The following is a 26,326-nucleotide window of genomic DNA, read 5'->3' as shown; positions in this document are numbered from 1 at the left end:
CACAGTTATGATAAATCTTTGCTAATTTAACAGGGGTCAAATACCACCTATACATCATTTTCATTATATTTTCCTTTAACATTGTACATGCAGTGAACTTGACCCCTTTCTTCCACAGTCTTTCCCAATCCTCAAACATTATGCTATGTCCCACATATTATTATACCGTTTTTTTGTCAGAAGACCACAGGGAGGTTTGCAGCATACAACACAAATGTCATAAAATAATATCAGCACAACATGAAATATACTAATCAGAAGATTCTTAATCCTACTTCTAGTACATGTAATCTGAATCCTGAAATACTGTTCATTGGTGGACTGGGTCAGGTTTGTGGCTCTGCTTTGAAAAACCAGCTGTGTCTTCTGCTTCCCAGCTTTGACAAGAAAGGAGATGTCCACTATCTGATCAAGTGGAAGGACCTGCCGTATGATCAGTGCACCTGGGAGGTGGATGAAATCAACATTCCGTACTACGAGAACTTCAAGCAGCAATACTGGAATCACAGGTCAGGGGGTGAGGCATTGTGCAGGATACGTCGATGCGGGGAGGGCAGCCAGGGGCTAATGCATTCAGATAATCAGAGAATAAAATAACAGAATTGTAGAGTTGGACAGGGTCTGCAAGGGCCATCTAGTCCAGCCCCCTGAAATGCAGGAATCACAGCTGAAGAATCCCCAAGAGTTGGCCACAAAACCTCTGTTTAAAAAACTTCAGTGAGGAAGAGGCCGCCACCTTCCAAGGAAGTCTGTTCCACTGCCCAAAAGCTCTTACCACCAGAAAAGTCTTCTTCTTGTGCTTAAGGCATATATAGCCTGCCCTTTAGCCAAAAGAGTCCTTAAGCAGGGTTGCCAATTTTGCCAATTTCCCCTTAAAATAGCTAAGAAATGGCAATTATTATTTATTTGCGAACAACTTTTCCGTCCCAATTTTCACAGTTTGAAATATGGCAACCCTACCTTAAGAGTGGCTTAGAACAATCAGTGCTAAAATGGTCCCCTGTCCTCAGATACACAGTGTAAAGAGACATGACGCAAGAGGAAAAAAGAATGGGAAGGAGGAGGGAAAAGCAAGCTCAAACACTTCTCAGTTGTTGTTGTTATTATTATTTATTAAATTTGTATACTGCCCTTCATCGGGAAATCTCAGGGCGATTCACAACACAGAAATACAAGATAAAAACATAATAAAAACAAGAGCAGAGAATGGAGGATATATAGATTCTGTTTCTGTGTCAGTTCCACATCCAGCTTTGGTCTCCCTCTTCCACTCCCATATTACACACCTATCCTTGCACTAGCTCTCCCACCTCTCTCCTTCTTTCCTAAATGAGTCCCTTTGCTCTTCCACCTTTCACCAGGAGAAGTTGGAGTGTTTATGGATGTTCCACGCCACCCCAGCAGCTCAGCCAGCCCTGTCTTATTTCAGTATATTGAAGCCAGGGCTCTTACAGCTAGGGGCCCAATCCCGCAGTCTGTGTTTACGTCCATTTTGTCATTGGGTTCAAATTGACAAAGATCCCTTGCAAATGTCCTTGAGTTTTAATCTGAGATGCCATCATTGTTTTGGTGGTTGTTGCAAGTGGCCGAAGAGATCAGCCAAAGTTGGCTTTGCAAACAGATATGCCGTGTCTCTGGCAGGTGTGTGTCAGTTTTCATAGCTGAGTGCCTTCTGCAGGTTCTTGTAATGCAGAAGGTCATAGGTTCGATTCCTATCATCTCCAGGTAGGGCTAAGAAAAGACCCCTGCTTGAACTGTGGAGAGCCTGGACAGATCAATGGTTTGACAAAAATGATGATCATAGAATTGTAGTGTTGGGAGGGACCCCAAGAGTCATCCAGTCCACCCCCTGCAGTGCAGGAATCACTTGGTCTAAGGTGGCATCCTGCACCACACTGACTTTTGTGTTTGATTCCCTTGCAGGGAGATGATGTTGGGAGAGGAGAGCAGCCAGACCGCCAAGAGGCTGAGCAAGAAAGGGAAGAAGTTCAATGACGAGAAACTAGAAAGACCTCCAGAATCGCCTCTTGTGGATGTACGTTCGGGATCAGGAATGGGGGGGGGGAGAGCTTGTTTCCCCACCCACTCCTCATACATGTTTACGTTTCCTATATGACATTTTGTCCCCCTTAAAAATGGTTATTGAAAGCTTCTTACACTTTCTTTCTCACCTTTTGGTCTGCTTCCGAGAGTTAGCAGGCATTGGCTGCACAACATCAAGAATGCCGTCACAGTCATAAGGGCTAGCTGCTTGGTTTTAAGCAAAAGGAAAGAAAGATCAGCCCTTAGCAACTGCATTTTGAAGCAATGGAAGATTCAATTGCATACCCGTCTTTTTTTATTACAGTGGTACCTCGGGTTAAGAACTCAATTCGTTCCGGAGGTCCGTTCTTAACCTGAATCTGTTCTTATCCTGAGGAACCTGTTAAGTTGCGGGTGAACATATCAGACCACACAGCGATTCTTCAAACAGCTCTTGTTTATTCAGAGGCCAGAACAGAACTGAGCTGAAGGGTTCAGTCAGCCTGCTTATATAGAGCTCCAGTACACATAATTGTAACAACTTTCTAAAACTATCCAATCACTGAAAGTCACTTTCGATCCCTTATTTGCATAACTATCTATAGTATCCCCCTTCTGGCCCAGGGTGAGAACTTCAGTACATAACACCACCACTTTAGCTAATGGGGCCTCCTGCTGCCACCGCGCGATTTCGGTTCTCATCCTGAAGCAAAGTTCTTAACCCAAGGTACTATTTCTGGGTTAACAGTGTCTGTAACCTGAAGTGTTTGTAACCTGAAGCGTCTGTAACCCGAGGTATCACTGTATTAAAAAAGCAATGAGTCAACTGGAAATGTCTTCCATTGCTTGACGGCTTTAATGGCATGCCTTGTTTTCTTCCTTCCCCTGCAGCCCACCATAAAATTCGACAAGCAGCCGTGGTATATTGATACAACCGGTGGGACGCTGCATCCTTATCAGCTGGAGGGTCTCAACTGGCTGCGGTTCTCCTGGGCACAGGGAACGGACACTATCCTTGCTGATGAGATGGGCCTCGGGAAGACCGTCCAGACCATTGTGTACCTTTACTCCCTTTACAAAGAGGTAGAGGCCTCTCTTGTGCTATCCCTGACTTAGAACCACAGAAACGTAGAATTGTAGTGTTGGAAGGGACTGCCAAGGGTCATCTAGCCCACCCCCCATGCAATGCAGGAATCGCAACTCAAGTCTCTCCAGCAGATGGCTATCCAACCTCTGCTTAGAGACCTCCAATGAAGGAGAGCCCATCACTTTCTGAGGGAGTCCACCGTCAAACAGCTCTTACCATCAGAAAGTCCTTCCTGATGTTTAGCTGGAATACCTTTCTTGCAATTTGAATCCATTGCTTCAGGTCCTCCTGTCTGGAGCAGCAGAAAATCAGCTTGCTCCATCTTCCATGGGGCAGCCCTTCAGATATTTAAAGATGGCCATAATAGCCCCTCTTGGTCATCTCTCCTCCAAGCTAAACAGACCCACAACCATTCTTCCTTATCTGGCCTCCTTTGCAAGGAGGTTGTTTATGGGGAAATCCCTCCCCTTTGCACAGAAACACCCCTCTTTCCCCGAACAGGGCCACTCCAAGGGTCCGTACCTGGTCAGCGCCCCTCTTTCCACCATCATCAACTGGGAGCGGGAGTTTGAGATGTGGGCGCCCGAATTCTACGTGGTCACGTACACGGGGGATAAGGAGAGCCGGTCTGTGATTCGCGAGAATGAGTTCTCCTTTGAGGACAACGCCATCCGCAGTGGGAAGAAAGTTTTTCGGATGAAGGTGAGCACTGGTTGGCGGGGAGTGAGCAAGCATCGTTTGCTTATGAACATAGAAAGCTACCTTATGTCACGATGGACCAGTGCTCCATCTAGCTCAGTATTGCTGACACTGGCCGGCAGCCAGGGTTTCAGGTGTGGATCGTTCTTCCCAGCCCTCCTTGGAGATGCCAGACATAGTGGGTTGTATCCAAAGTAGTTCTACGCAGACCCATAGAAATGGCTAGGCATAGCCAACTTAGGCCCCATTTGCACCAGAAAGCAGTATCATACCACTTTGAATAATAATGACGTACCCCACACTGAATCCTGGGAACTATATTTTATTAGAGCTGCTAAGAAATTTTAGGAGACCCCAGTTCCCCTCAGAGAGCTGCAGTTTAACAGAGATACAAACTCTCGAAGTGGTTTATATTTTAATTTTTATTTATTTCTTAATAAATGATACAGAAAATTAAAATAAAGTAAACAAACAAATATTAATACAAAATTAAACTAAAGAAAATACATGTACCCTCTACCCTGCAAACAGAAACCTTACATACCCCGGTGACTTCCCTCCACCACGACTCGACTTCCTTTAGCTCAAATTTAAATACTATCAGTGCATTTTTTGGATAATACATCTCTTATAGCCGTTTCCAGTTATTGTTCTCACTTATACTTTACATACTTAATCCATGCATATTAACATATTCTTTTTAGAACAGTGTTCTTCCATATACTCCTCAAAACATTGCCATTCTAATCTTAATTTTTGATTTGTCTGGAGCCTTATGACTGCTGTTAACTTTGCCATTTCTATAAATTCACTTAATTTACATATCCAATCTTCTTTTGTGGGTATTGTTTCACCTTTCCATTTACTGGCGAGAGCTATTCTGGTGGCTGCCGTGGCGTATAGAAAGATTGTTTTCTTTTCCTGTGGGATATCCTTCCATAATAAACTAGTAAATACGCCTCTGCTTTCTTTCCTATGGTGATTTTGAGCATCTTTTTCAACTCTTTAAAAAAAAATTTCTCTCAAGAGTGGTTTAATAATCTTTCACAGGAAACTTTTGAGAATTGTAGCTCTGTGCAGGGAATAGGAGATCTCCTAACACCTCTCATCACCCTCAACAAGCTACAGTTTGGGGAAAAAAATTAGAGTTTGAAGGGACCCCAAGGGCCATCTAGTCCAACCCCCTGCAAAGCAAGACTCACAGCTAAAGAATCTGTGACAGATGACCATTGAACCTCTGTTATGCCAAACCATAGTTAAAACAAGCTGCCGGTTCCTAAGCCTGCAACAAACGATAGCGTCACATCATGGTTTGTTGGGCAGAAAACTAAGCATGGGTAGTCTGCAAGGGCCGGGTCTATATGTTGAAGCAAACCATAGTTCGGCTTGAACCAAAGCTGGCTTAGCTTTGTGTGTGAACCAGGGCCATCATGGAACCTCCGAAGCTGCCTCGCACCAGAGCAGAAGATGGGCATAAGATGGGCATAGCTCCATCTTGCCTATTCTGCTTGGTAGTGGCACTCCAGACTCAGCGGAAAGAAGAGGTCTTCTATTCGCTCCTTGTAATGAGAGATGCCAGGGAGTAAACCTGGGACATTCTGCATGAAAAGCCGGTATGCTCTGAGCTCTGGGCCTCTCTCCAGATCACGCCTCTCTTGCTGGCAACATTGTCTCCTTGTTTCCTCTAGAAAGAAGCTCAGATCAAGTTCCATGTCCTGCTCACATCCTATGAGCTCATCACTATTGACCAGGCCATTCTGGGATCCATTGAGTGGGCATGCTTGGTGGTGGATGAAGCCCACAGACTGAAGAACAACCAGTCCAAGGTAGGTGCACCTTTTCAGGGCAGGTTGACAGAGTTTGGTGCAGGGGTTGAATGGCAGATGTGTTTCCCGAACTGCTGATAGCCAAGGCATGCTCCATTCTGGACCCAAAACTGGAGGCACCACATTGACTTTGTGCAAGAACAAGCTGGTTTGGGGAATGTGTAAAGAGACACAAGGTTACCTGTCCCAAGAGGAGCCAACAAGAACACCGGTCTCCAAATGAGGGAGATCATTGCTCTGGGGGTGCCTCCTAGAATCATAGAAATGTAGAGTTGGAAGAGATCCCAAGGATCATCTGCAATTCAGGAGGCACAGCTAAAGAATCTTTGAAGGATGGTGATCCAACCTCTGCTTTAAAGTCTCCAAGGAGGAGAGTCCACCACTTTCCAAGGGGGAAAGGAGGGTGAACGTGATGGTGGGGCACCAGTTTCCAGAGCAGCCTCTTAATCCTGCATCCCATCCCATGGGTTAGGAGGGTCAGTAGTCAGTGGCTTCTCTTTGAATGGAAAATTATGTGATGGTTCGACTGCCCAGATCCTTTGCCATAAGCTCTCTGTCAACCCCTCACCTTTTCTCCAAAGTTTTTTAGGGTGCTCAACAGCTACAAAATCGACTATAAGCTGCTTCTGACTGGGACGCCTCTGCAGAACAACCTTGAGGAGCTCTTCCACTTGCTCAACTTCCTCACGCCAGAGAGGTTCAAGTGAGTATTTAAGGACATCAGAAGACCCCTGCTGGATCAGGCCAATGGCCCATCTAGTCCAGCATCCTGTTCTCGCTGTTGCCAACCAGATGACCCCATGGGAAACCAGCAAGCAGGACTCAAGCACAAGAGCAACTCTCCCCTCCTGTGGTTTCCAGCAATTGGTATTCAGATGCATTGCTACCTCCAGCTGTGACAGCAGAGCATAGCCATTGTGGCTAGTAGCCATCGGTAGCCTTTTCCTTCACAAATTTGTCTAATCCTCTTTTAATTCCACCCAATATGGTGGCCGGCATTGCCTCATGTGGCAGTGAGTTCCATAGTCTTAACTATGCATTGCGTGAAGGAGCACTTTTTAGAAAATGTCCAGAATCTTACAACATTCAGCTTCGTTGGATGTCTATGAGTTGCTGTGTTATGAGAGGAGAAAGACCACTTTCTCAATGCCATGCATAATTTTTTATAAACTTCCATCATGTCGCCTCTTCCTCACTTTTTCTCTAAACTAAAAAAAAATCCCAAATGCTGCAAGTTATGCCCTTCCTCACGTAACTTCCAAAGCAGATTTCCTCAAATGTGTGCCCTCTAGCTATTTTGGACTGCAACTCCCATCATCCCTAAGCTAGGGCTGATGGAAAATGTGTTCCAAAACAGCTGAAGGGCACCATATTGGGGAAAGCTGCTCTGTGGCAGACCACTGAACAAACTGTAACTTGAGGCTGAAGCCACACCTTATGCTTTGTTTGGGACTGTGGATGTGCCTGTGGTTGGTTGGTGGTCTGCATGAAGACTTTGGAGTGACTGGGCTTGGTGTAAATCCTCGTCTTTACCTGGCCAACCTTGCAGGGCTGCCTTCCTGCTGTATTTAAGGCTCTGTTTACCAGATGCCGCCTGCAGCTCTTGTTTTGGTGGCTCGCCCACGTGCCGGAGAGCAGCTCTTCCCAACCTGCGCTCAGGTATGGCTGCCCAGAGCTCCAGCCTGGCCAGCTGGCAACAAGACCTTCTCCAGACGTTGCCTTGAAGCCACCCAATGACACTGTACAAGATGCATCCTACAGGCAGAGCGGGTGGCATTTGCTGTGCTGGAGTGCCATGGCTACCTTTGCCAAGCCCTGGCTGCTCCATAATCCATCCTCTGCTGTTCCACAGCAACCTGGAGGGTTTCCTGGAAGAGTTTGCAGACATCTCCAAGGAGGACCAGATCAAGAAACTACACGACCTTTTGGGACCTCACATGCTCCGGAGGCTGAAGGCCGATGTGTTTAAGAACATGCCTGCCAAGACGGAGCTGATTGTCAGGGTGGAGCTGAGCCAGATGCAGAAGTGAGTTCTCCCCTTGCAAGACGTGCTGGGCCAGGCCACAGCACAGTGACTGAGCCCTATGGCCCACAGCTTGGAAACTGGGGAGCAAGTGGGGTGTTTTTATTTGCAGTGGTCCTGGTGGCCCAGAAGTTGTTTCATCTGCATGTAGACCCCCACCTTTACTGATCCATTACCATAGTTAGAGAAATGGTGGGTGTGTCTGTTATTATTATTGGCAATATTATCATGCTCTTTAGCAGGAAAAAGCTCCCATATAAGTCCATAGTGACTTCCACAACAGTTCTTGTTCTCAGACTTGTAGTGGAAAAGGGAATGTGAGAATACCTGCAAGTCCCCACCCTCCACAAAAAACACACACATGAAACACAGACAGAAAATTCATTCCACCCATCCATCATTTATTATACAGTCACAGGCCCATCAAAACAGAGTAGACTGTATTGACATATATATATATATATATATATATATATATATATATATAGCATTAAAGCATTCACTTATGGCAAATACAATGTGATACAAAGCATAAAACACACATGTCTTTAAGAGACAGCATGACACAAGCATCAAGCATGATGCACGACCTGCAATTAGAATAATAGTGTCATCTTGTGAGAACTTTGAGCAGAGAAGAAATTTGGAAAAATGAGCAACACCCCCTCAAAAAGGAGGCAGTGCTCTCAGCTGACCCTCTCCCCAGAAAATGTCCCAAAAAACTTTTAAAAATGCAACAAGGGGAGGGGCCTTGGAGGGTGGTGGTGGTGGTGATCCCACGAGCTACGTTCACTAGTTTTCCTGAGGCCGATGGTGCCAGCCTTTTACACATAGGGCCTCCACTTTCTCTTTCTCCATTGGAAGGCCATTCCAGAGACAGCCTGTTTGCTATCATTTTTCTTCCAGGAAGAGAGAGTGCTAGGGACTTGCTGTGTCCTTGTTTACTTACAGGTTGAGGAGATGGGAAGCAGGGAGGCCCATGTGCTCCCTCAAAGGCCACTGCCCTCCTGCTCTGTGGGGCTGCTTCTTAACAGCTGCTACCCCCAAAACTCTTGTTCTCTTTTGTGTTTTTGCCCCCCCTCCCTTTCACTCTTCCTGGCAGGAGAGTGTGACTTTCATTCCAAGCTCCAGAAACATAAGCAAAGCATCACAACCCGTTGAGGAAGTCCTGGTAGCTTTGCAGAGGTATACGATTGAAATGCTCATATCCTTCCCCCCTCCCCGTTCACTGCAGGATAGTGTATCTAGGATCTCAGACAGAATCATAGAATTGTAGACTTGGAAGGCACCCAGGTCTTTATTTTGCTTGTGGCTGGGTGGGGATCTAGCATACCCCTTGTGAGTCATGGAAATGTTACAGCTTCCATGGGAAGCCCAGAAGCCCCTTAACTAAGATGCCCTTTCCCCACTTGTGTTCTCACAGGAAATACTACAAGTTAATCCTGACAAGGAACTTTGAGGCTCTGAATTCGAAAGGTGGAGGCAACCAGGTGTCCCTGCTCAATATCATGATGGATCTCAAGAAGTGTTGTAACCATCCGTATCTTTTCCCCGTGGCGGCTGTGGTAGGTCTGTTTCTATTTCATGCCTTCCCCCTCCCCACCTTTGCTCCAAACCGCAGCTCAGATCAGTGCGCTGGGTGGACGGGCTTCCTAGGCAGTTGCCCATCATAGAGTTGGAAGGGACCTTGAGAGTCATCAAGTCCAACCCCCTGCAATGCAGGCATCTCAGCTAAAGCATCCAAGACAGATGGCCATCCAACCTCTTCTGAAAAACTCCGAGGAAGGAGAGTCACTCCAGAGGGGCTCCTCTGTATGAATCAGAGCTGGTGGTCACCAATGTGACCTCTGTCTCTCTTCACCATCTCAGTCGGGGGAGGTTCTGAACCTCTGGGTGGGGTCCGGGGTGAACTGGACTTGGACAAAGAGTCTGAAGCTTACTCCAGCCAAGGCAGAGTTGCTTTTGGCCAAGAGGCCCAACAACCCAGTCTTAAGGGGTCTGCTTGCTCTGGATAAGGTCACTCTCATCAGGTTCACCATTGGAGGCGGGGGAACTCCTTGACCCAACTTTACTCTTTCATAAGAGCATAAGAAGAGCCTGCTGGATCAGGCCAATGGCCCATCTAGTCCAGCATCCTGTCCTCACAGGGGCCACCCAGACGGCACTCAGCAAGCAGGATCCAAGCACAAGAGCCCTTTCCCCTCCTGTGGCTTCCAGCAACTGGTATTCATTACTGCCTCCAACTGCAGAAGCAGGATATATCCCATAAACCTTTTATTTTCTTTATTCCATTTGCTTAAGAACTCTATGCGTCCGTTGCTCACAGTATCTTAAGCCAGCAACCAACAAAATGGGTTGTCTCCTGCTAAGTCCTACTCAGAGCAGACCCACTGAACTTAATTGAACCCAGGTTAACCATGCCCATTAAATTGCATGTGTCTACTCTGAGTAGGACTGCTGTTAGATGTAAACAGTGTGTTTATCTGTTTAGTCAGCATTATAAACTATTGTCATTTGCGAAGTCGTTCCTGGGACATTTTGGTGGGTCCTAACTACTGTGGATTTTGGATTTTTTTCTTGTGGACCTCTTAAGTTATTCAGAACATAAGGACATAAGGAGAAACTGCTGGATCAGGCCCACCTAGTCCACCATCCTGTTCTCACAGGGGACAAGCAGTTACCCCAAGCTCACAAGCAGAACCCAAGCATAAGAACCCTCTCCCCTTTTGTGGCTCCTAGCAATTGGTATTCAGAAGCATGATTGACTCAAGCGCAGAGAGTTGGCTTAGACTGAGCAAGACCACTGGTCCATCCAAGACTGGGTGTGGCTTCATCTCTCTGGAGACACTTCTTGCTCAATCAGCTGCCTCCTAGCAGAGGTCATGTGCTGTGCAGGAGCTGTTCCCTTGCAGGCCGGACTTAGCCATTCCCCACTCACTTCCCTTTGCTCTTAGGAAGCCCCGGTATTGCCAAACGGGTCTTACGACGGCAGCTCGCTGGTGAAGTCGTCTGGGAAGTTGATGCTGCTGCAGAAGATGCTCAAGAAGCTGAGGGATGGTGGCCACCGGGTGCTCATCTTCTCCCAGGTGTGAACAGGTCGAGTGGCAAAGGCTGCATCCATGCGGCCATTTATTCCATTTCCCCAAAGAAACTGTTAATTTCTGCATCGTACTTGTTCTTCCGCATGATGTGAAAGCACTTCAGGAAAACTTTGGGAACGTGGGGCTTGTTTAGCGCTCATTTTAGTGTTATTTGATTCCAGAAAGAAAAGGGGGAAAAACTTGTTTGACCAGGAAAAATTGTAGGAGTAAAGTGATAAAAGTTTGGGAGTGGTATACCAGCATGCAGTTACCTGTATTTTTCGCTCTATAAGGCGCACCAGACCATGAGACGCACCTAGTTTTTGGAGGAGGAAAACAAGAAAAAAAATATTTTGAATCTCAGAAGCCAGAACAACAAGAGGGATCGCTGTGCAGTGAAAGCAGTGATCCCTCTTGCTGTTCTGGCTTCTGGGATAGCTGCGCGGCCTGCATTCGCTCCATAAGACGCACACACATTTCCCCTTACTTTTTAGGAGGGAAAAAGTGAGTCTTATAGAGCAAAAAATACGGTACCTTCCTGCTGTTTTCACGGGGGAATCCTGGGGCTGCCGTAGAGTGTCTTCTGTTTCTGAGTACTTTGGGCTTAAAGGGACCTTTAATTGTTTCTTTTTATTTCAGGTGGTGCACTCGCTCATGGTCTGATTATTTTATTTTAATTTTTTAATAGATGACGAAGATGCTTGATTTGTTGGAAGATTTCCTGGAATATGAGGGTTATAAGTATGAGAGGATTGATGGTGGCATCACTGGAGGATTGAGGCAGGAAGCCATCGACAGGTTTAACGGTACTTCAGTTTCGGCTTTTCCGTGTTCAAGATGCAGGCCTTGCTCCGGCCCGCAGGTGGCTAGTGGAGAGGCAGTGGTGGTGTAGTGGTTAGAGTGTTGGACGAGGACCTGGGAGACCAGGGTTCAAATCCCCACTCAGCCTAGAACCTACCTCACAGGGTTATTGTGGTGATTAAATGAGGAGGGGGGGGGACCATGTAAGCCACTTTTCGCTCCATGGAGGAAAAGAGGGGAGATATAAATGAAATGAATGAATGAATGAATGAATGAATGAATGAATGCTGTGGTGGTGCTGGGGAGCCAGCTGGAGCTCAAAGCCACTGAAAGTTTGTAGGATTTGATGTCTTTCCATTGCAAGATACGTAGGATGAAGTGGTTTCTTTGTTATCCAAATGGCCAAAACGGGTTGGGGACTCATGTTATTTAGCTTAATTCTCATGGACTAGCACAGTTTTCATTTCAGCTTTCCATTGGTTAAAGAGCTACCTCTCCTGCTGCGTTGGTTCCCTGGGGGCTCCCCCTGGCTGGCACAGTTTGATTTACTTAGATGCCCCTGGTCCCGCTGCAATTCCTTCCTTTAGCTGCAGCCGGTTGGGAGCTGAACAGGCTAGATTGTCAGATCAGAAGGAGGCGAGCTCAGAGCAGGGTCTTGTCTGCAGGCTTCTGGACCACTAGAGCTTTTCCTCGCTCTGTTTATCTGCTTCTCACAGCATGCTAGCCCTTCCTTTGTGGCCCACAACTTGAAAATGATGGACTTAAGCCAACACAAAATGAATTTGCTTCTACTGCTGATGGAGCAGTTTAGCCAGCTCTGGTAGGGCTCTATAAATGCCCCAGAAAAGGGTGCTCAGGTTGTCTGTTTCTCTCCTGCCTGCTTCTGGATCACCCCTCTTTGTTTGCCACTAACTGATCTTGTCTTCTCCCCACCCCCCTTGCAGTCAGGGGCACCTGCTGTCGTTATTAACCCCGACACTTCTCTGTCTCCCTATCCCTCTCGTCTCTCCCCACCCTAACCCCACAACCTTGTCGATTTTGTCATCCTCAGCACCCGGAGCTCAGCAATTCTGTTTCCTGCTCTCCACCAGAGCCGGAGGTTTGGGCATTAACCTTGCAACAGCCGACACAGTCATAATTTACGATTCTGATTGGAACCCCCACAATGACATTCAGGTTAATTCTGTTGGTTCTCCCTTGCTGCCTTTGTAACCCCCAGAGTAAAAGGCACCCCGCTCACACCTGCCATCTCCCAACCTCCCATCCTCCTCTTAGCATCCTTTGCCTCATTCCCCACCCCCTACCAATCTTGCTGGGGTCCCAAAAAAGCTCCCCCCATCCCTGGCTCCAAAGCAAGTTGCTGGTGTTTCCTAGAAATGCATGCCTGTTTTTCTGACTTCGCTCCTCCTTCTCCTCTTGTATAAATCTTTCCTTCTCCCCCTCTCTGCCCACTGCCATTTTCACAAGGAAATGTTCTGCTGGCTGGTTTTTGGTTTTTTTGTTTTTTTGCTGTTTTTCCTTTGCTTCAGCATTTGCTCCAGATGTTCCTCATTTTATTGACGGCTGAAAAATGAAGTTGCTGAAATAATTTATCCATTTGGGGTGTTCGCATGACTAAGGCTGCATTCACACAGCGGTCTACTCCATTTCCCCTGTGTTTCCCTAACTGTTAATTTCCACGTTATATTTGAGCTTTCAAGCACAAAGGCCCTCTCCCCTCCTTTGGCTTCCAGAAACCGGTGTTCAGAAGGATTTCTGCCTCCAACCATGGAGGTAGAACATTGCCATTGTGGCTAGGAGTCATTAATAGTCTTCTCCTCCATGAAAGGCCTTCCATGTTATTCTGAAACATCTCATTGCTCATCCATCTAGGCCTTCAGCAGAGCCCACCGGATTGGGCAGAATAAGAAGGTGATGATCTACCGGTTTGTGACGAGGGCTTCCGTCGAGGAGCGCATCACCCAAGTGGCCAAGAGGAAGATGATGCTGACGCATTTGGTGGTGCGCCCGGGCCTTGGCTCCAAGTCTGGCTCCATGACGAAACAAGAGCTGGATGACATCCTGAAGTTTGGCACAGAGGAACTGTTCAAGGACGATGTTGAGGGTGAGATGGCATGGCTGTGCATGAGGATCCATGCATGAGTGGGGAAGGGTGGCAGCGATGGGGGAACCATGGATGGAATCTGGAACCTTCTGCATGCCAAGTAGGTGCTCTGCAACTGAGTCACAGTCCCATTCCAACATAATAAGCTGCCTTATGCCTAGCCAGACCATTGGTCCAGCTTGCTTAGTATTGTCTGCACTGACTTACAGCAGCTGCCTAGTGTTGCAGATGGGGGTCTTTTGCAGCCCTATATGATGTCCAGGACTGAGCCTGGGGCCATCTGTGAATTACTCTATCTCTGTATTTGAAGGGCCAAGGTTCTAGACACCTCACTTACTTGAAGGATCAAATTTCTATACACATCATGCAGTTGAAGATCCAGGATCTGGATACCTCAACAGTCAATGGGCTCAGGTTCAAAACACCTCAACCAGTTGATGGACAATGGTTCTAGACACCACAGTCAGTTGGATGATCCAGGGTCTAGCTAGCTCAACCAGTCAAAGGGTTCTGGTTCTAGACACCTCAAACAGTTGAAGAACCAAGGTTCTAGACACCTCAGCCAATTGAGCTGTACTTGGACTTAGTGGGCCCAAGTTGCAGTGAGAATAAGTGGAGTGTTTGTTTGCTTGGCACACACCTGTAACACTCACATTTTTTCCTCGCTCCCAGGGATGATATCTCAGGCCCAGAAAATTGGCATACCTGAGGCCATGACCCCTTTCATGGAGGCACCAACCTCCAAAGGTGGGACAGTGACTCCTGGCATGAAGAAAAAACATGGCCCTGCTCCACCAGGTACGTGAAGGACAGAAGGCACAAAGGCCACCAACGCTGACATTCCTTTTTTGCTCTGCAGTTTGTACGTGAGAAGCTAAGATGAGTTGTCAAATGGGGCCCTTCTTGTCCGGCCTCCTCTTCTCACTGTGGCCAACCAGACACCCCAAAGGGAAGCCAACCAGCAGAACTTGAGTGCCTACAGCTTCTGAAAGTGGGGGCAGAGCACAGCCCTTGAGACTAGTAGCTGTGGATCGCCTTATCCAACTTGAATTTATCTAACATTCTTTTGAAGCCTCCCAAGTTGGGGGCCACCACTTTTTCTTGTGGGAGTGAGTTCCACAGTTTTAATTATGTGCCGTGTGAAGAAGCAGTTTCTTCGGTCTGTCCTGAACCTCTCAAAGCTCAGGATGGCCCCATTAAGTTCTGATGTCAAATGAGGGATAGAAGAAGTTCCCCCCACCCACTTTCTCCTGCACATGATCTTATGCACCTTTTTGTTCTCACACCTTTCTTTTCTAAACTAAAAAGCCCCAGGCATCGCAACCTTTTCACACAATAGAGTTTGCCACAGTCCTCTGATCATGGGAACTCCTTCCTGCAGGAAAACTAATGGCCACCAACCTAGATGGCTTTAAAAGAGGCTTGGACAAATTCATAGATGGGAAGGTTGTTAATGGCTACCAGCTTCAACGGCTAAGCTCTGCCTCCATGGTCGGAAGCAGTAATGCTTCTATTTGCCAGTCTCTGGAAGCCACAGGAGGAGAGAGCACTGTTGCTTGTGGACTTCCTACTGGGGCATCTGTTTGGCCACTGTGCTGGACCAGATGCTGGACCAGATGGGTCATGGGCCTGATCCAGTAGGCTCTCCTCACACGCGTATGTTCTCCCTCCCAGGTGACAATAAAGACGTTGAGGACAGCAGCGTGATCCATTATGACGACGCAGCCATCTCAAAGCTCCTGGACCGCAACCAAGATGCCACTGACGACACGGAGCTGCAGAACATGAACGAGTATCTCAGCTCTTTTAAAGTGGCCCAGTATGTTGTGAGAGAAGAGGATGGTGTGGTAATGCGTTCAGAGTCATGGTTTACCTTCCTTTTCAATAAGTTTGCTTATTTCAGGGTGTTGCGTTTTTTAAAAACACACAAAGCAAAGTTATGCATGGCACACTAAAATCTACACGTAGACACCCACCCACCCACCCACCCAACTTTCTAAAATGGTGCAAATAAAACATATAAACAAATCTTACTGAACGCCTAAGGACAGTAATACCCATCTGCCATTGGAATCTGTTCATCGGGGCACCAAAGAACACTCCGAGGGCAGAGATTGGTGGTGGTTTGTGATTCCGCCATCTTGAAAATCTTCAAAGCCCAAGCCAAACCCATGTTTCTAGCCCTTAAGTGTTTACTCATTTGTTTATTTCACTGTGTTCATGAATCGCTTCCCATGAAATACTGTACCTCTGAGTGATTTAGCAGTAAAGTCACATCCAGGCAGCAAAGGTTGCCACGTAACTGAAGTTCATTTATTGTCCACCCTTCGCCGTAAGGTCCTAGTTACAACATGAAAACACAATGTGAAAAACAATTAAGAACAACTTGCCGCCATGAAAAGAAGGTGGGTCCTAAAAACAAACTCCTCAAGTGTCAAAAGCCAGGGTAAAGAGGTGCAACTTCAGCATTGGCTGGAAGCTGTGCAATGAAGGTGCCAGACACACCTCTGTGGGGAGGCATTTCCACAGCTCAGGGGCCACCATGGAGGAGGCCCTCTTGTGGTCCACCCCCTTCTGAAGAGGAGCTACCAAGAGGGCCCCCTCTGCTAATCACAGCATCAGTGAGGGTGTGTAGGGAAGAAGGTGGTCTTTCAGGTATTTGGGTCTTGAGTTATGTAGGGCTTTTAACATCAATGTGAGCACCTTGAATTGGGCTGGGAAATAACCGGCAGCCAGTGTGGCTTTTTTAAAGCAGGTTATATGTGATCTAAATGGAACCCCGGCCAGTAGTAATCTGGCTGCTGCATTTTGGAGCACCTGAAGTTTCCAAGTAGTCTTCAAGGGCAGCCCCACGTAGAGTGCATTGCAGTAATCCAGTTTGGAAGCTTCTTTCTTTCTTTCTTTCTTTCTTTCTTTCTTTCTTTCTTTCACTACAGCCCTGCCATCATGCCCCATGCGAGTTTGTCCTTTAGGGAATGGTTACTGCCATCTCTCAAAGCTGTGGTTTGAGAGCTGTCCCCTTCTCCCCTCTTCCGCTTGTAGGAGGAGGTTGAGCGCGAGATCATCAAGCAGGAGGAGAACGTGGATCCCGACTACTGGGAGAAGCTCCTGAGGCACCACTACGAACAGCAGCAGGAGGATCTGGCCCGTAACCTCGGGAAAGGGAAGAGAGTCCGGAAGCAGGTCAACTACAACGACACCTCGCAGGAGGACCAAGGTGAGGCTGTTGTGGTCTAGGGGTGGCAAACCTGCAGACCTCTGGCTGCTGTTGGACTCCATCGCCCATCAGCCCATGGCCAGTGGCTAGAAATGGATGATGGCAATTGTAGTCCAGGAACTTCTCTCAAACATATGCACTCATCCTATCCAGTAACTTGAAAACTAGTTATTCGCGGACAATCTTTCCAGGGGTGTCCCCATGTTACACTGTACGTGGGTGCAAGATACCTGTAAAGGGGTTCAGCTACTCGTGAGAAAGAGCCTACACATGTTTGAACTCGACATGTGCAGCTGCCCCCTGAAAGAAGATGTATTTTGCTCGTACAGTGACCCTCTGTGCATTCTCTCCATGGGGCTGTGATCCTGACCAGTTTTCTTCTGTGTGGTTTAGCTGTGATTCCTTCATGGCAAGGATTGGACTAGATGTCTCTTTGGTTCCCTTCCAACTCTACGATTCTCTGATTCTAAGTGAGCATTCAGGGGAAAGGATGGGAGAAGCTTTCATCTGTCCTTTGAGAGTTTCCTTGCTGCTCACATTTTTAATGTAAGGGTGACCAACCTGGTGCCCTCCAGATATTCTGACTACAACAACTCCCCTCAGCTGCAGTTGGCATGGCCTGTATCCAGGGAGGATGCAAGTTTTGAAGTCCAAAGCATTTGGAGGTCACCGTGTTGACTACCCCAATTTAATAAGTTCCAGATATTTTTTAATGCTGCCAATCAACCCAATGTTCTCTGTGCTGCTGGGTACATTTTGAAAAGGGGGGGGGAGGAATGGCATAAAATACAACTTGGATGTAAAATCAGAACTAAATTTAAAACAGAATCAGAATCAAAGCCAAGTTGAAATCAGCAGACAATGATGCTTTTGATTTACCAAGTGGGGTGCCTAACCTGTGAGATCCCTCCAGCTGAAGCCCAATGGCAAATCCCAACACAGTACAATTGCATCTTGCACAAGGCTTACATTCTAGGATATCGCATATACCCAAACTGGCCCCTTGGAAAAGCCCCTGAGTGACCATCGACTTACCCAGTGCACCAAAAAAACATATTAAATGTTACACGTACATATGGAACGTTTGCAACCATCAGTCAAGAAAATTAGCTGGCCCCTATTTATGGGTGCATTGATTTATTTGCAAAAATGCTTTAATGTAATGTAAAGCTATTTCTGTGAAAACAATTTAAAAAAACCCCAACAGTATTCAACCACTTTTCCTAAAAGCAAGTGTAAAAATCAAAGAGGAATATGCAGCTGCAAGCCATAAATAAAGCTGGCGTGTGCAGAGAACAAATGAAATCAAGAACAAAAAGTCCAGGAAAGTAGAAATCCATGGGTAAACATGTATGTTTTTCATCTGCCTAACAAATTACTTGGGGGGGGCATTCCCGAAGGTGTTTGCTGCCCACTAGAATGGCCCACTGCCACATTGTCACCAAGTGACAATCTGCTGATCATTGCAGTGAGCAGCAGGGTCTTCTTGGAAGTTCAGCTTGGACTGTGTTTGGGGAGGTGACCTGCTAGGTATCCCCCCCGCCAAATTGTTTAAGTACCTTTTAAATGTCAACAACCGAATCTTGACCTTGGCGGGCTTAACCTTTGCCTCTTGTGTTGTTGTTGTTTAAATATCCGTTGTGAGGAGATGATTATTATGATGCTTCAAACGTTCACGAATGTGAGTTTGCGCTTGCGGCCCAAAGTGGCAGAGTCCTTGCAGCCCCTTGAGGACTCTGCCACTTTAGCCTCCTGCTGCGCCCAGCCTCGAGCCTCCTAGCATCGGACCCCTTGCTTCTCCCTCTTGAGACCCCTCCCTCTCCTCTGCCGGCAGAGTGGCAGGACGAGCTATCCGACAATCAGTCTGAGTACTCCATCGGCTCTGAAGATGAGGACGAAGACTTTGAGGAGCGGCCCGAAGGTCAGAGTGAGTCAGACCTTTGTTACTTCGACGACACCCTGTCCCTTTCTTCGTCTGTGCTGACATCAGCCAGGCATGTTCCAGCAACTGCTCTTGGGCCCTTAGAGGCTGATCCCGGCAGAAGTGGGAGCAAAGTGGATGGACAGCAGACATTTGCTCAGGCATCCTCGGAATCCACTGTGGGTGTTGGAGCAAGGCAGAACAGGGTGCAAAGGAAAAGGGGGGTCCTAATTCCTTTGCGCAATTACCCCTGGTTGACCCTGCAGACCTGGAACTCATCTTTAAAGTCCAGCCTGCAATCTTCCTTGTCATTTCTCTCCCCCTGGCCCCCCCAATCTTTGCTCAGACCAGTGGCTCCCAAATTTTTTTTTGTCCTCCTCCCCCTTTGTTGCATAAACCCATTCCCATTGCCCCCTATAAAAAGCATGATTCTGAACAGCAGTTTGCACGACCCAGCATGGAAGAGAAGAACACGGTAAAATTCAAAACAGTCACAATTAATTGCACGTCTATTCAAAATCCAATTAAAAGTATTAATTGGACAAGATTTATGCTTGATGTTGTCTCTGGTAATTTCTCTCACTTACAGCATGGATGCTGGGTGGATGTTCTGTATTATTTCATTAATACTATTGCTACAAAATTGCTGAACTTGATCTAGCGACACCATTCTGATAGTCACTTGCACCTCCAGCACCTCCCTGTCACCCCCTTGCCTCTTAGTGCCCCCCCAGAACTCCCCCCACCCCGCAGGTGGTACCACCCACTTTGGGAACCACTGGTTTAGACCACCCTTCCATAAGCTGATGGCCTCCAGATGTTTTGGACTACAACTTTCATCATCCCCAGTCATCACAGCCATTTTGGACCGCAGCTCCCATCAGCCTCAGCCAGCAAGGTCATTTCAGACTACAACTCCCATCAGTCCCAGAAGGAGCAGCTGTTCTGCCTGGGGCTGATGGGATTTGTGGTCCAAAAGATCTGGAGGCACCAGCTTTGGGGAAAGGCTGACCTGGTCTGACCCCGTGGAAAGGAGGAGAAAGTTCCTTCCATTTTGGCAGTTCTGTACAAGAAAGGCTTTGCTGACGTTGTCTCTCCTAGATCATTACTGTAGGATCTCTGCCTATCTTGCACACACTTTCTCTGTTTAAAGTACCTTTCTCTCCCATCTTCATAAAGAGAACACCATCCTAAAAAACAAAGAAAGTGAGCTTCATTCTTGGCTGAGTGGGAATTTCAACCCTGGCCTCTCCAAGATTTTAGTCCTCATTTAACCCCCACAACAACCCTGTGAGGTAGTTCAACCCAAGATCACACAGCGAGCTTCATCGTGGCCAAATGCTCTCCCAGGTCCAGTCTAACACCCTACCCAATAAAACATCATCATAGCCTCTCAGCCCTCCTGGCTCACAGCTGAAGACGCTCTGAGAGTCAGCGAACAAAGCCTAACCTGGAAGCCCTGCCCTATATTCTGGGCTGAGTCTTTGCAGCGATGCTTTCGGAATGCAGGGATGCTCTGGTGTGGTGTGTGCAGCATTCAAGTCTTCATTTTTGGTCCTCGGTGGATCCCAGTTCACATCGCTTAGCTTAGCGTAGAACCATGCATTATTATATTTTTAAGTGCCCTAGAATGTCTAGAGCACCGCCTCCCTCCACAGGGCATTTTCGAGGCTGCAGCTTTCTCCTAGGATCTTAGCTTATTGACACGGGATCTCTCTGACGCTCTCTAGGTGGCCGGCGGCAGTCCCGAAGGCAGCTGAAGAGTGACAGGGACAAGCCCCTCCCACCGTTATTGGCGAGAGTCGGTGGGAACATTGAGGTACGTCTTGGACAACGCTGTTCATGGCGATGGCCCGGTGGACAGAGCTGTTGGCTAGTGGAGCGGACTCTCTAGAGAGGTGATGGACCCTCTTTCATTGGAGATTTCCAGACTTTAGATGTCCATCTGCCAGGGATTCTGTAGCTGTGATTTCTGCATTTTGGGTGTGTGTGTGCTAGATGACCCCTGGGGTTCCTTTTCCAGCCCTACAATCCCATGCTGCTTTGCCTCTTTGTCCTAGGCATCTGAGAATGCCATCTTTCCCCATATCCTCCTTCCTCTCCACCCTTCCCTGCCTCTCTTTGCAGGTTTTGGGTTTCAACGCCCGCCAGCGGAAAGCATTCTTGAACGCCATCATGCGCTGGGGGATGCCCCCTCAGGACGCCTTCAACTCCCACTGGCTGGTGCGGGACCTCCGGGGGAAAAGCGAGAAGGAGTTCAGGTACTGGGTGTCAGGGAATGGTCTGAAGACAAGGACTAGGGAGTGCATTCTATGGCAGACCGGCCTCTCTCCGATAGAGAGCTAGCGGGGGAAGAATTGCAGAGAAGAGAGAGAGGCAGAAGCTGAACAACTTAGTGGGGAGTTACCCAGTTATGAGATAATGACGACAGAACCAGAAGGGAGGGGGCAGCTAGTTGACACGTCACTTGAGAGCGTGGAGGATTCCCCCTCCCCTCGGACTCAGAGGTCTGGATGTATCAGAGAGCAAAGGAGCCACAGGGAGGGAGGAACTTCCCATTGGCGCCCAAAATGCTGCCGAAACCAGAAAGCTGATTAGACTAGGCAACTGCCCTCCTTGCAGAGAGCTGTGTATTTGTGCTTGCAACATGATGCTGTAATAAAAGGACTATAAATCTATCAACTGCTCGTTAATTCTTATCTGTGAAGTTGCAAAGGGAGGGGAGGACTCTCCATGCCTGGCACTGGGGGTGCCCCACGACCCTTCTCTCTTCCTGCCCTTGAGACCTGTTTTGGAGTAGTCACTGGGAGCCATGGCAGAGAATGGATGGACTTCTGTGGAGTGGATTTCCCATGCACTTTGCTTGATTCCAGCCTTTTCTAGACCAAAGCAGACTTGTGGGATCTGCTTTGTGCTTTTGCTAGGATTCCAGGATCCACCACCTGGAACTCTGGGTAGAAGACACGGGGTGTTGGTTTGATTACTGGATCTAAGCTGAGTCTTTCCACACAGATATCTATCCCTGCGTAGCTCAAGCTGTCTAATTTATGGGTTGGTTGCATCTATTTTGACTTAAGGCAATGGAAGCCATTTGCCCTGGCGTCTCCCTCCCTCCTGTTTGTTTCCTCCCCAGGGCCTACGTCTCCCTGTTCATGAGGCACTTGTGCGAACCTGGGGCAGATGGGGCGGAGACCTTCGCTGACGGCGTCCCCCGTGAAGGGTTGTCCCGGCAGCATGTGCTGACCCGAATTGGCGTGATGTCGCTAGTAAGGAAGAAGGTGGGTCAACTCTTTCCTTGAATTATTTCCTGCTAGGCTTGCTCCCGAGAACTCAGTGAGTTGATGGAAAAGTCATTGTAAGACTGTTTATATGGCTTTAGTTGGGTCCAAGTTGACTTCTACATGTTACCCAATGTTGCTTTCATAGCTGATGGGAATTGTGGCCCCAAATGTCTGTAGGGCACCAGGTTGCAAAAAGTGAGATTAAGTTAACTGATGTAGCCCTGCAGGAATGGTTTTCACCTTCTGTTTAATCAGCAAGGTGTTTCGCTCTTTCCTGTTTTAGGGGTTGCTGTTTTTGGGGGGGAGTTAGTGTGAAATGACCTTCATTTTTGTGTTTGAGTTCTGAGTCATCATTGCTCTGATGATGACATCATTAACCTGAATATAATTGCTTGCATGATGACGCCATTAACCTGAATATCATTGCCTGGATAATGGCATCATTAACCTGAATATCCCTGCCTGTATGATGACATCATCAACCTAAATTAGGGCTGCCATACGTCCAGGATATGTCAACAACTTTGCCCCCCCCCCAAAAAAGAAAGAAAGTTCAACAACCTCACTGTCCAGATTTTCACATTTTGAAATATGGCAACCCTAACCTAAATATCATTGTCTGGGTGATGATGTCATTAACCTGAATATCATTTCATTTTATTCACAACCTTTTGTTTCTGAAGCTGCTTCTTATACCCTGTAAGAAACGGTGTTCTTTAAACTTTAAGAAATAAATGGATTCTCTCTCTGTGGGGGGGTTTAACCCTATGTTCCTTGCACCTTCTCTCCCCCTACCCCGCCCATTCCTTGATCCAGGTTCAAGAGTTCGAACCTGTCAATGGGAAATACAGCACTCCTGACCTCATCCCGGAAGGCCTGGAGAGCAAAAAGGGAGGGGAGGTTCTCTCTTCGGACCCAAACACGCCTGTCCCAGCCAGCCCAGCTCATGGGCAGGTGGGGCCCACGTTGCAACCAGGTATGGCTGAAACATCCCCACCTGGAACCCTGGAAAGCCACTGCCAACCCATGTGTAGAAAAGACTGGGCTAGACTCAACATCAGGCAGCTGCTGGATTGATATACAGTGGTACCTCGGGTTACATACGCTTCAGGTTACAGACTCCGCTAATCCAGAAATAGTACCTTGGGTTAAGAATTTTGCTGTAGGATGAGAACAGAAATCGTGCTCCGGCGGTGCGGCAGCAGCAGGAGGCCCCATTAGCTAAAGTGGTGCTTCAGGTTAAGAACAGTTTCAGGTTAAGAACGGATCTCCGGAGCGAATTAAGTACTTAACCCGAGGTACCACTGTAATGCAAATCGGGGGGTGGGGAAACTTTGATCCTCCAGATGCTACTGAACTACAATTAGGGTTGTAAAAACCAGTACAACCCGAAAGTTGTTGAACTTTTCTTTCAGGTTTTTTTTTTTTTAAGACAAACCCCAAAGTTGTTGAGTGATTTTTCAATTGACTTGCCTAAGATCCAGGATGTCAATTTCACCTTTGGAATTCCAGTAATGTCCGGGAAAATCCAGGCATATAGCAGCCCTGCTACAATGCCTATCACCCTTGGCCATTGGCCATGCTCGCAGGGGCTGATGGGAGATGAAGTCTAGCACAACCTGGAGGGCCACTCCTGATACAACGATGGCTAATGGCTGTAGAAACAGAACCACCAGCCTTAATAATTTCCATGCAAGAGCCTAGAAAGCGATTTTTTGTGTGCAGGATTTTGCCAAGCTGCCTGTATTTCATTTCATCTTGTTTCAGACAAAGTGGATCCACAGCCAGGGATCCCCCAGGAAAAAGATCCTTTGGAGCAGAGGGCAAAAAAGCCACGGGAGAGCCAGGTAAGGGCATATCCCTTGAGCTAGGAGGGGCATCCTTGGGGCACAGGTGGGGGACTTGGTGTTGCAAGTGGGACATTGAGATGTTGCAGATGGGTTGTTGGCAGCAGGTTAGTTAAAATAATAATAATATTGAATTTCACCCAGAAAGGGATAACCCAGAGTAAACTGGGAAAATATATGGGTTGGCATCAAGAAAATACTACTAATAATAACAAAGAAGAAAACAGAAGGGTAGAAAGAGCAGTGGGGCTGATCCGCTAGGGCGAATAGGGCACTGACCCACAGACCGCAGTCTACCTTTCAACAGCCCCCATCAGGATTAGACAAATTCATATTGGAAAGAGCCAGAGGTGATGGAAACTCTGCTTTATGTTAAGGTGCCGGTGAACAGAGAGAAAACGGAGAAGGACGAGAAGGAGGAAATTGTGGTGGGACAAGCAAAACCGGGCGAAGAGAGCATTGAAGAGGGCGAGAGGGCAGAGCCTGTCCCCGAGCAGCCAGCAAAAGGTGTGGGGCTGATGAGATGCCGTGGGGAGGTGACAGTGCAAGAGCAATGGGTTTTGGGGGTTGACCGGTGCCTCAGAACGACCCATCAAACCGGACCCTGCTCTAGTTCGCTTGATGTTATTTTGTACCTGGAATAGTGAGCCAGTGTGAGGAACATTCAAAGCAAATCTTTATTGTCAATGACCAGCACTAAGAAAGAAAGCACGTAGAATTATCTAAATGTGAATAATAGGGTGCAATAAAAAGTAGTGTAAATAAAGCTGCCTCGCATCATAGTGTGCACATCCATAGGATGAGGGGCTATATTATATGACCACACAGCACATAGCTAATCTATGGAACTCACTTCCACTGGAGGCAGTGATGGCCAACAACTTGCATGGTTTTAAAAGCGGAAGATGAGGCTATTATTATATTTGGGACGAGACAGTAAGGCCCCAAAGAGGGCCATATTATCCCCACTGCCCCAGGTGCCCATTCCTGATGCAAAGCTGCATTCATCTCCTTGTTGGCTGATGCGAGGCTTTGCTTCCTTCCCCTCCTCCCTGCCTACCCCCCACCCTGCCCAGCTCCTGCAGATGAGGCCTCCCAGGAGAATGAAAAGCCAGCCGCAAAGTCGGAATCAAACGCCAGCCCTTGTAAAGGAAGCAGTAAAGAACCCAAGTCAGGTAAGAAGTCCCCTCTTCAGCTTTTACCCAGCTCAGCATGCACAGTCATAAGCAAATGTAACTTTTCCTTTGTTTCTCATATCAAGGGTCAAAAGGGCTGTGTCCTGTGGCTGTCCCTTTGGCCACTACTGCAGATCCTGCTTGGGCTCCTCCCCACCAGCTTCTTGAGGGCCAGGAACTTGCTCAATTTCCTCCAAAATCATCATCAACAACATATTATTTATACCCCATGCATCTGCCTGGGCTTCCCCAGCCACTCTGGGTGGCTTCCAACAAAATATTAAAATACAGTAATGCATCAAACATTAAAAGCTTCCCTAAACAGGGCTGCCTTCAGATGCTTTCTAAAAGTCTGGTAGTTGTTGTTCTCTTTGACATCTGGTGGGAGGGCATTCCACAGGGCGGGTGCCACTACCGAGAAGGCCCTCTGCCTGGTTCCCTGTAATTTGGCTTCTAGCAGCGAGGGAACCGCCAGAATGCCCTCAGCGCTGGACCTCAGTGTCCGGGTAGAATGATGGGCGTTGAGACGCTCCTTCAGATATACTGGACCAAGAAATCCTTGATTTTTCAGGATCGATTTGCTTTCTGTCCTGCGCAAGTGTTCTGAAAGGTTTCTTAAATACCCCACTGTTACAACTGCAACGTGGGCAGACAGAGGTCCCTGCTGCACTTGGGGCCCCTAGATGAGGTTTGCCAGGATAAAATCAGGGCATCTTCTTCCAGCTGGGCATGGCTTGAATGCCAAGCTCACTCTGGAGCATAGGAGGCAACTTTTAGGGGCCGTGAGGGCTTCAGTCCCCACTATAAAATATTTGAGGGAGATGGGCTCCCACAAAGTTGTTGGGCATACCCATTCAAATGGTGTGTGTGTGCACTGTGCCATGTGATCGATTATGTGAGGTGGGACTCACCTGAGCCCCTACAATGTTTTATTCAACTTGGCACCCCTGCTCTGGAGAACCTGTTCCATCACACCAAGTGTGTGGCTGCCAAGGCTGCCAGCTTGGATGGCTTTTGAAGAGGGCTGGTCAAATTCATCGGGGAGAATAAGGCAATCAATGGGAACCAGCCATCATGGCTATGCAGTGCCTCCAGTGTCAGAGGATGTTTCTGAATCTCAGTTGCTGGAAACCACAGTGTGGGGAAGGAGGGGGCTCTTGTGCTCAGCTGCTGCTTGTGGTTTCCATTCATGGGCATCTGGTTGGCTACTGTTCTCCGCCCCCAGCAATTAATGAGTCACTTT

At 47.7% G+C, this 26,326-nt stretch overlaps 1 protein-coding gene across 4 annotated transcripts in view; it reads left to right on the top strand.

Moving 5' to 3' along the window:
- Positions 1-26,326, top strand: part of CHD5 (chromodomain helicase DNA binding protein 5) — a 66,005-nt gene that overhangs the window by 24,695 nt on the left and 14,984 nt on the right. For 2 of the 4 annotated variants that reach the window (XM_081017111.1, XM_081017108.1), the window contains 23 exons: positions 378-509; positions 1,924-2,035; positions 2,914-3,105; positions 3,611-3,811; positions 5,497-5,634; positions 6,216-6,337; positions 7,487-7,660; positions 9,081-9,222; positions 10,612-10,743; positions 11,426-11,543; positions 12,590-12,714; positions 13,411-13,642; positions 14,315-14,440; positions 15,317-15,489; positions 16,685-16,859; positions 18,694-18,786; positions 20,511-20,599; positions 20,908-21,041; positions 21,914-22,058; positions 22,878-23,037; positions 23,829-23,908; positions 24,286-24,415; positions 24,985-25,083. In XM_081017111.1, the coding sequence (XP_080873237.1) occupies positions 378-509; positions 1,924-2,035; positions 2,914-3,105; positions 3,611-3,811; positions 5,497-5,634; positions 6,216-6,337; positions 7,487-7,660; positions 9,081-9,222; positions 10,612-10,743; positions 11,426-11,543; positions 12,590-12,714; positions 13,411-13,642; positions 14,315-14,440; positions 15,317-15,489; positions 16,685-16,859; positions 18,694-18,786; positions 20,511-20,599; positions 20,908-21,041; positions 21,914-22,058; positions 22,878-23,037; positions 23,829-23,908; positions 24,286-24,415; positions 24,985-25,083 (3,224 nt within the window). The remainder of the gene's footprint in view (positions 1-377; positions 510-1,923; positions 2,036-2,913; positions 3,106-3,610; positions 3,812-5,496; positions 5,635-6,215; positions 6,338-7,486; positions 7,661-9,080; positions 9,223-10,611; positions 10,744-11,425; positions 11,544-12,589; positions 12,715-13,410; positions 13,643-14,314; positions 14,441-15,316; positions 15,490-16,684; positions 16,860-18,693; positions 18,787-20,510; positions 20,600-20,907; positions 21,042-21,913; positions 22,059-22,877; positions 23,038-23,828; positions 23,909-24,285; positions 24,416-24,984; positions 25,084-26,326) is intronic. The other 2 variants (XM_081017109.1, XM_081017110.1) reach the window with 2 other exon arrangements.

Source organism: Podarcis pityusensis (genome assembly GCF_964106645.2).
Source record: "Podarcis pityusensis genome assembly, chromosome: 8".
Classification (NCBI taxonomy): Eukaryota; Metazoa; Chordata; class Lepidosauria; order Squamata; family Lacertidae; genus Podarcis; species Podarcis pityusensis.
Note: the sequence above shows the minus strand (reverse complement) of the source record. Positions and strands in the feature narration are given on the sequence as shown.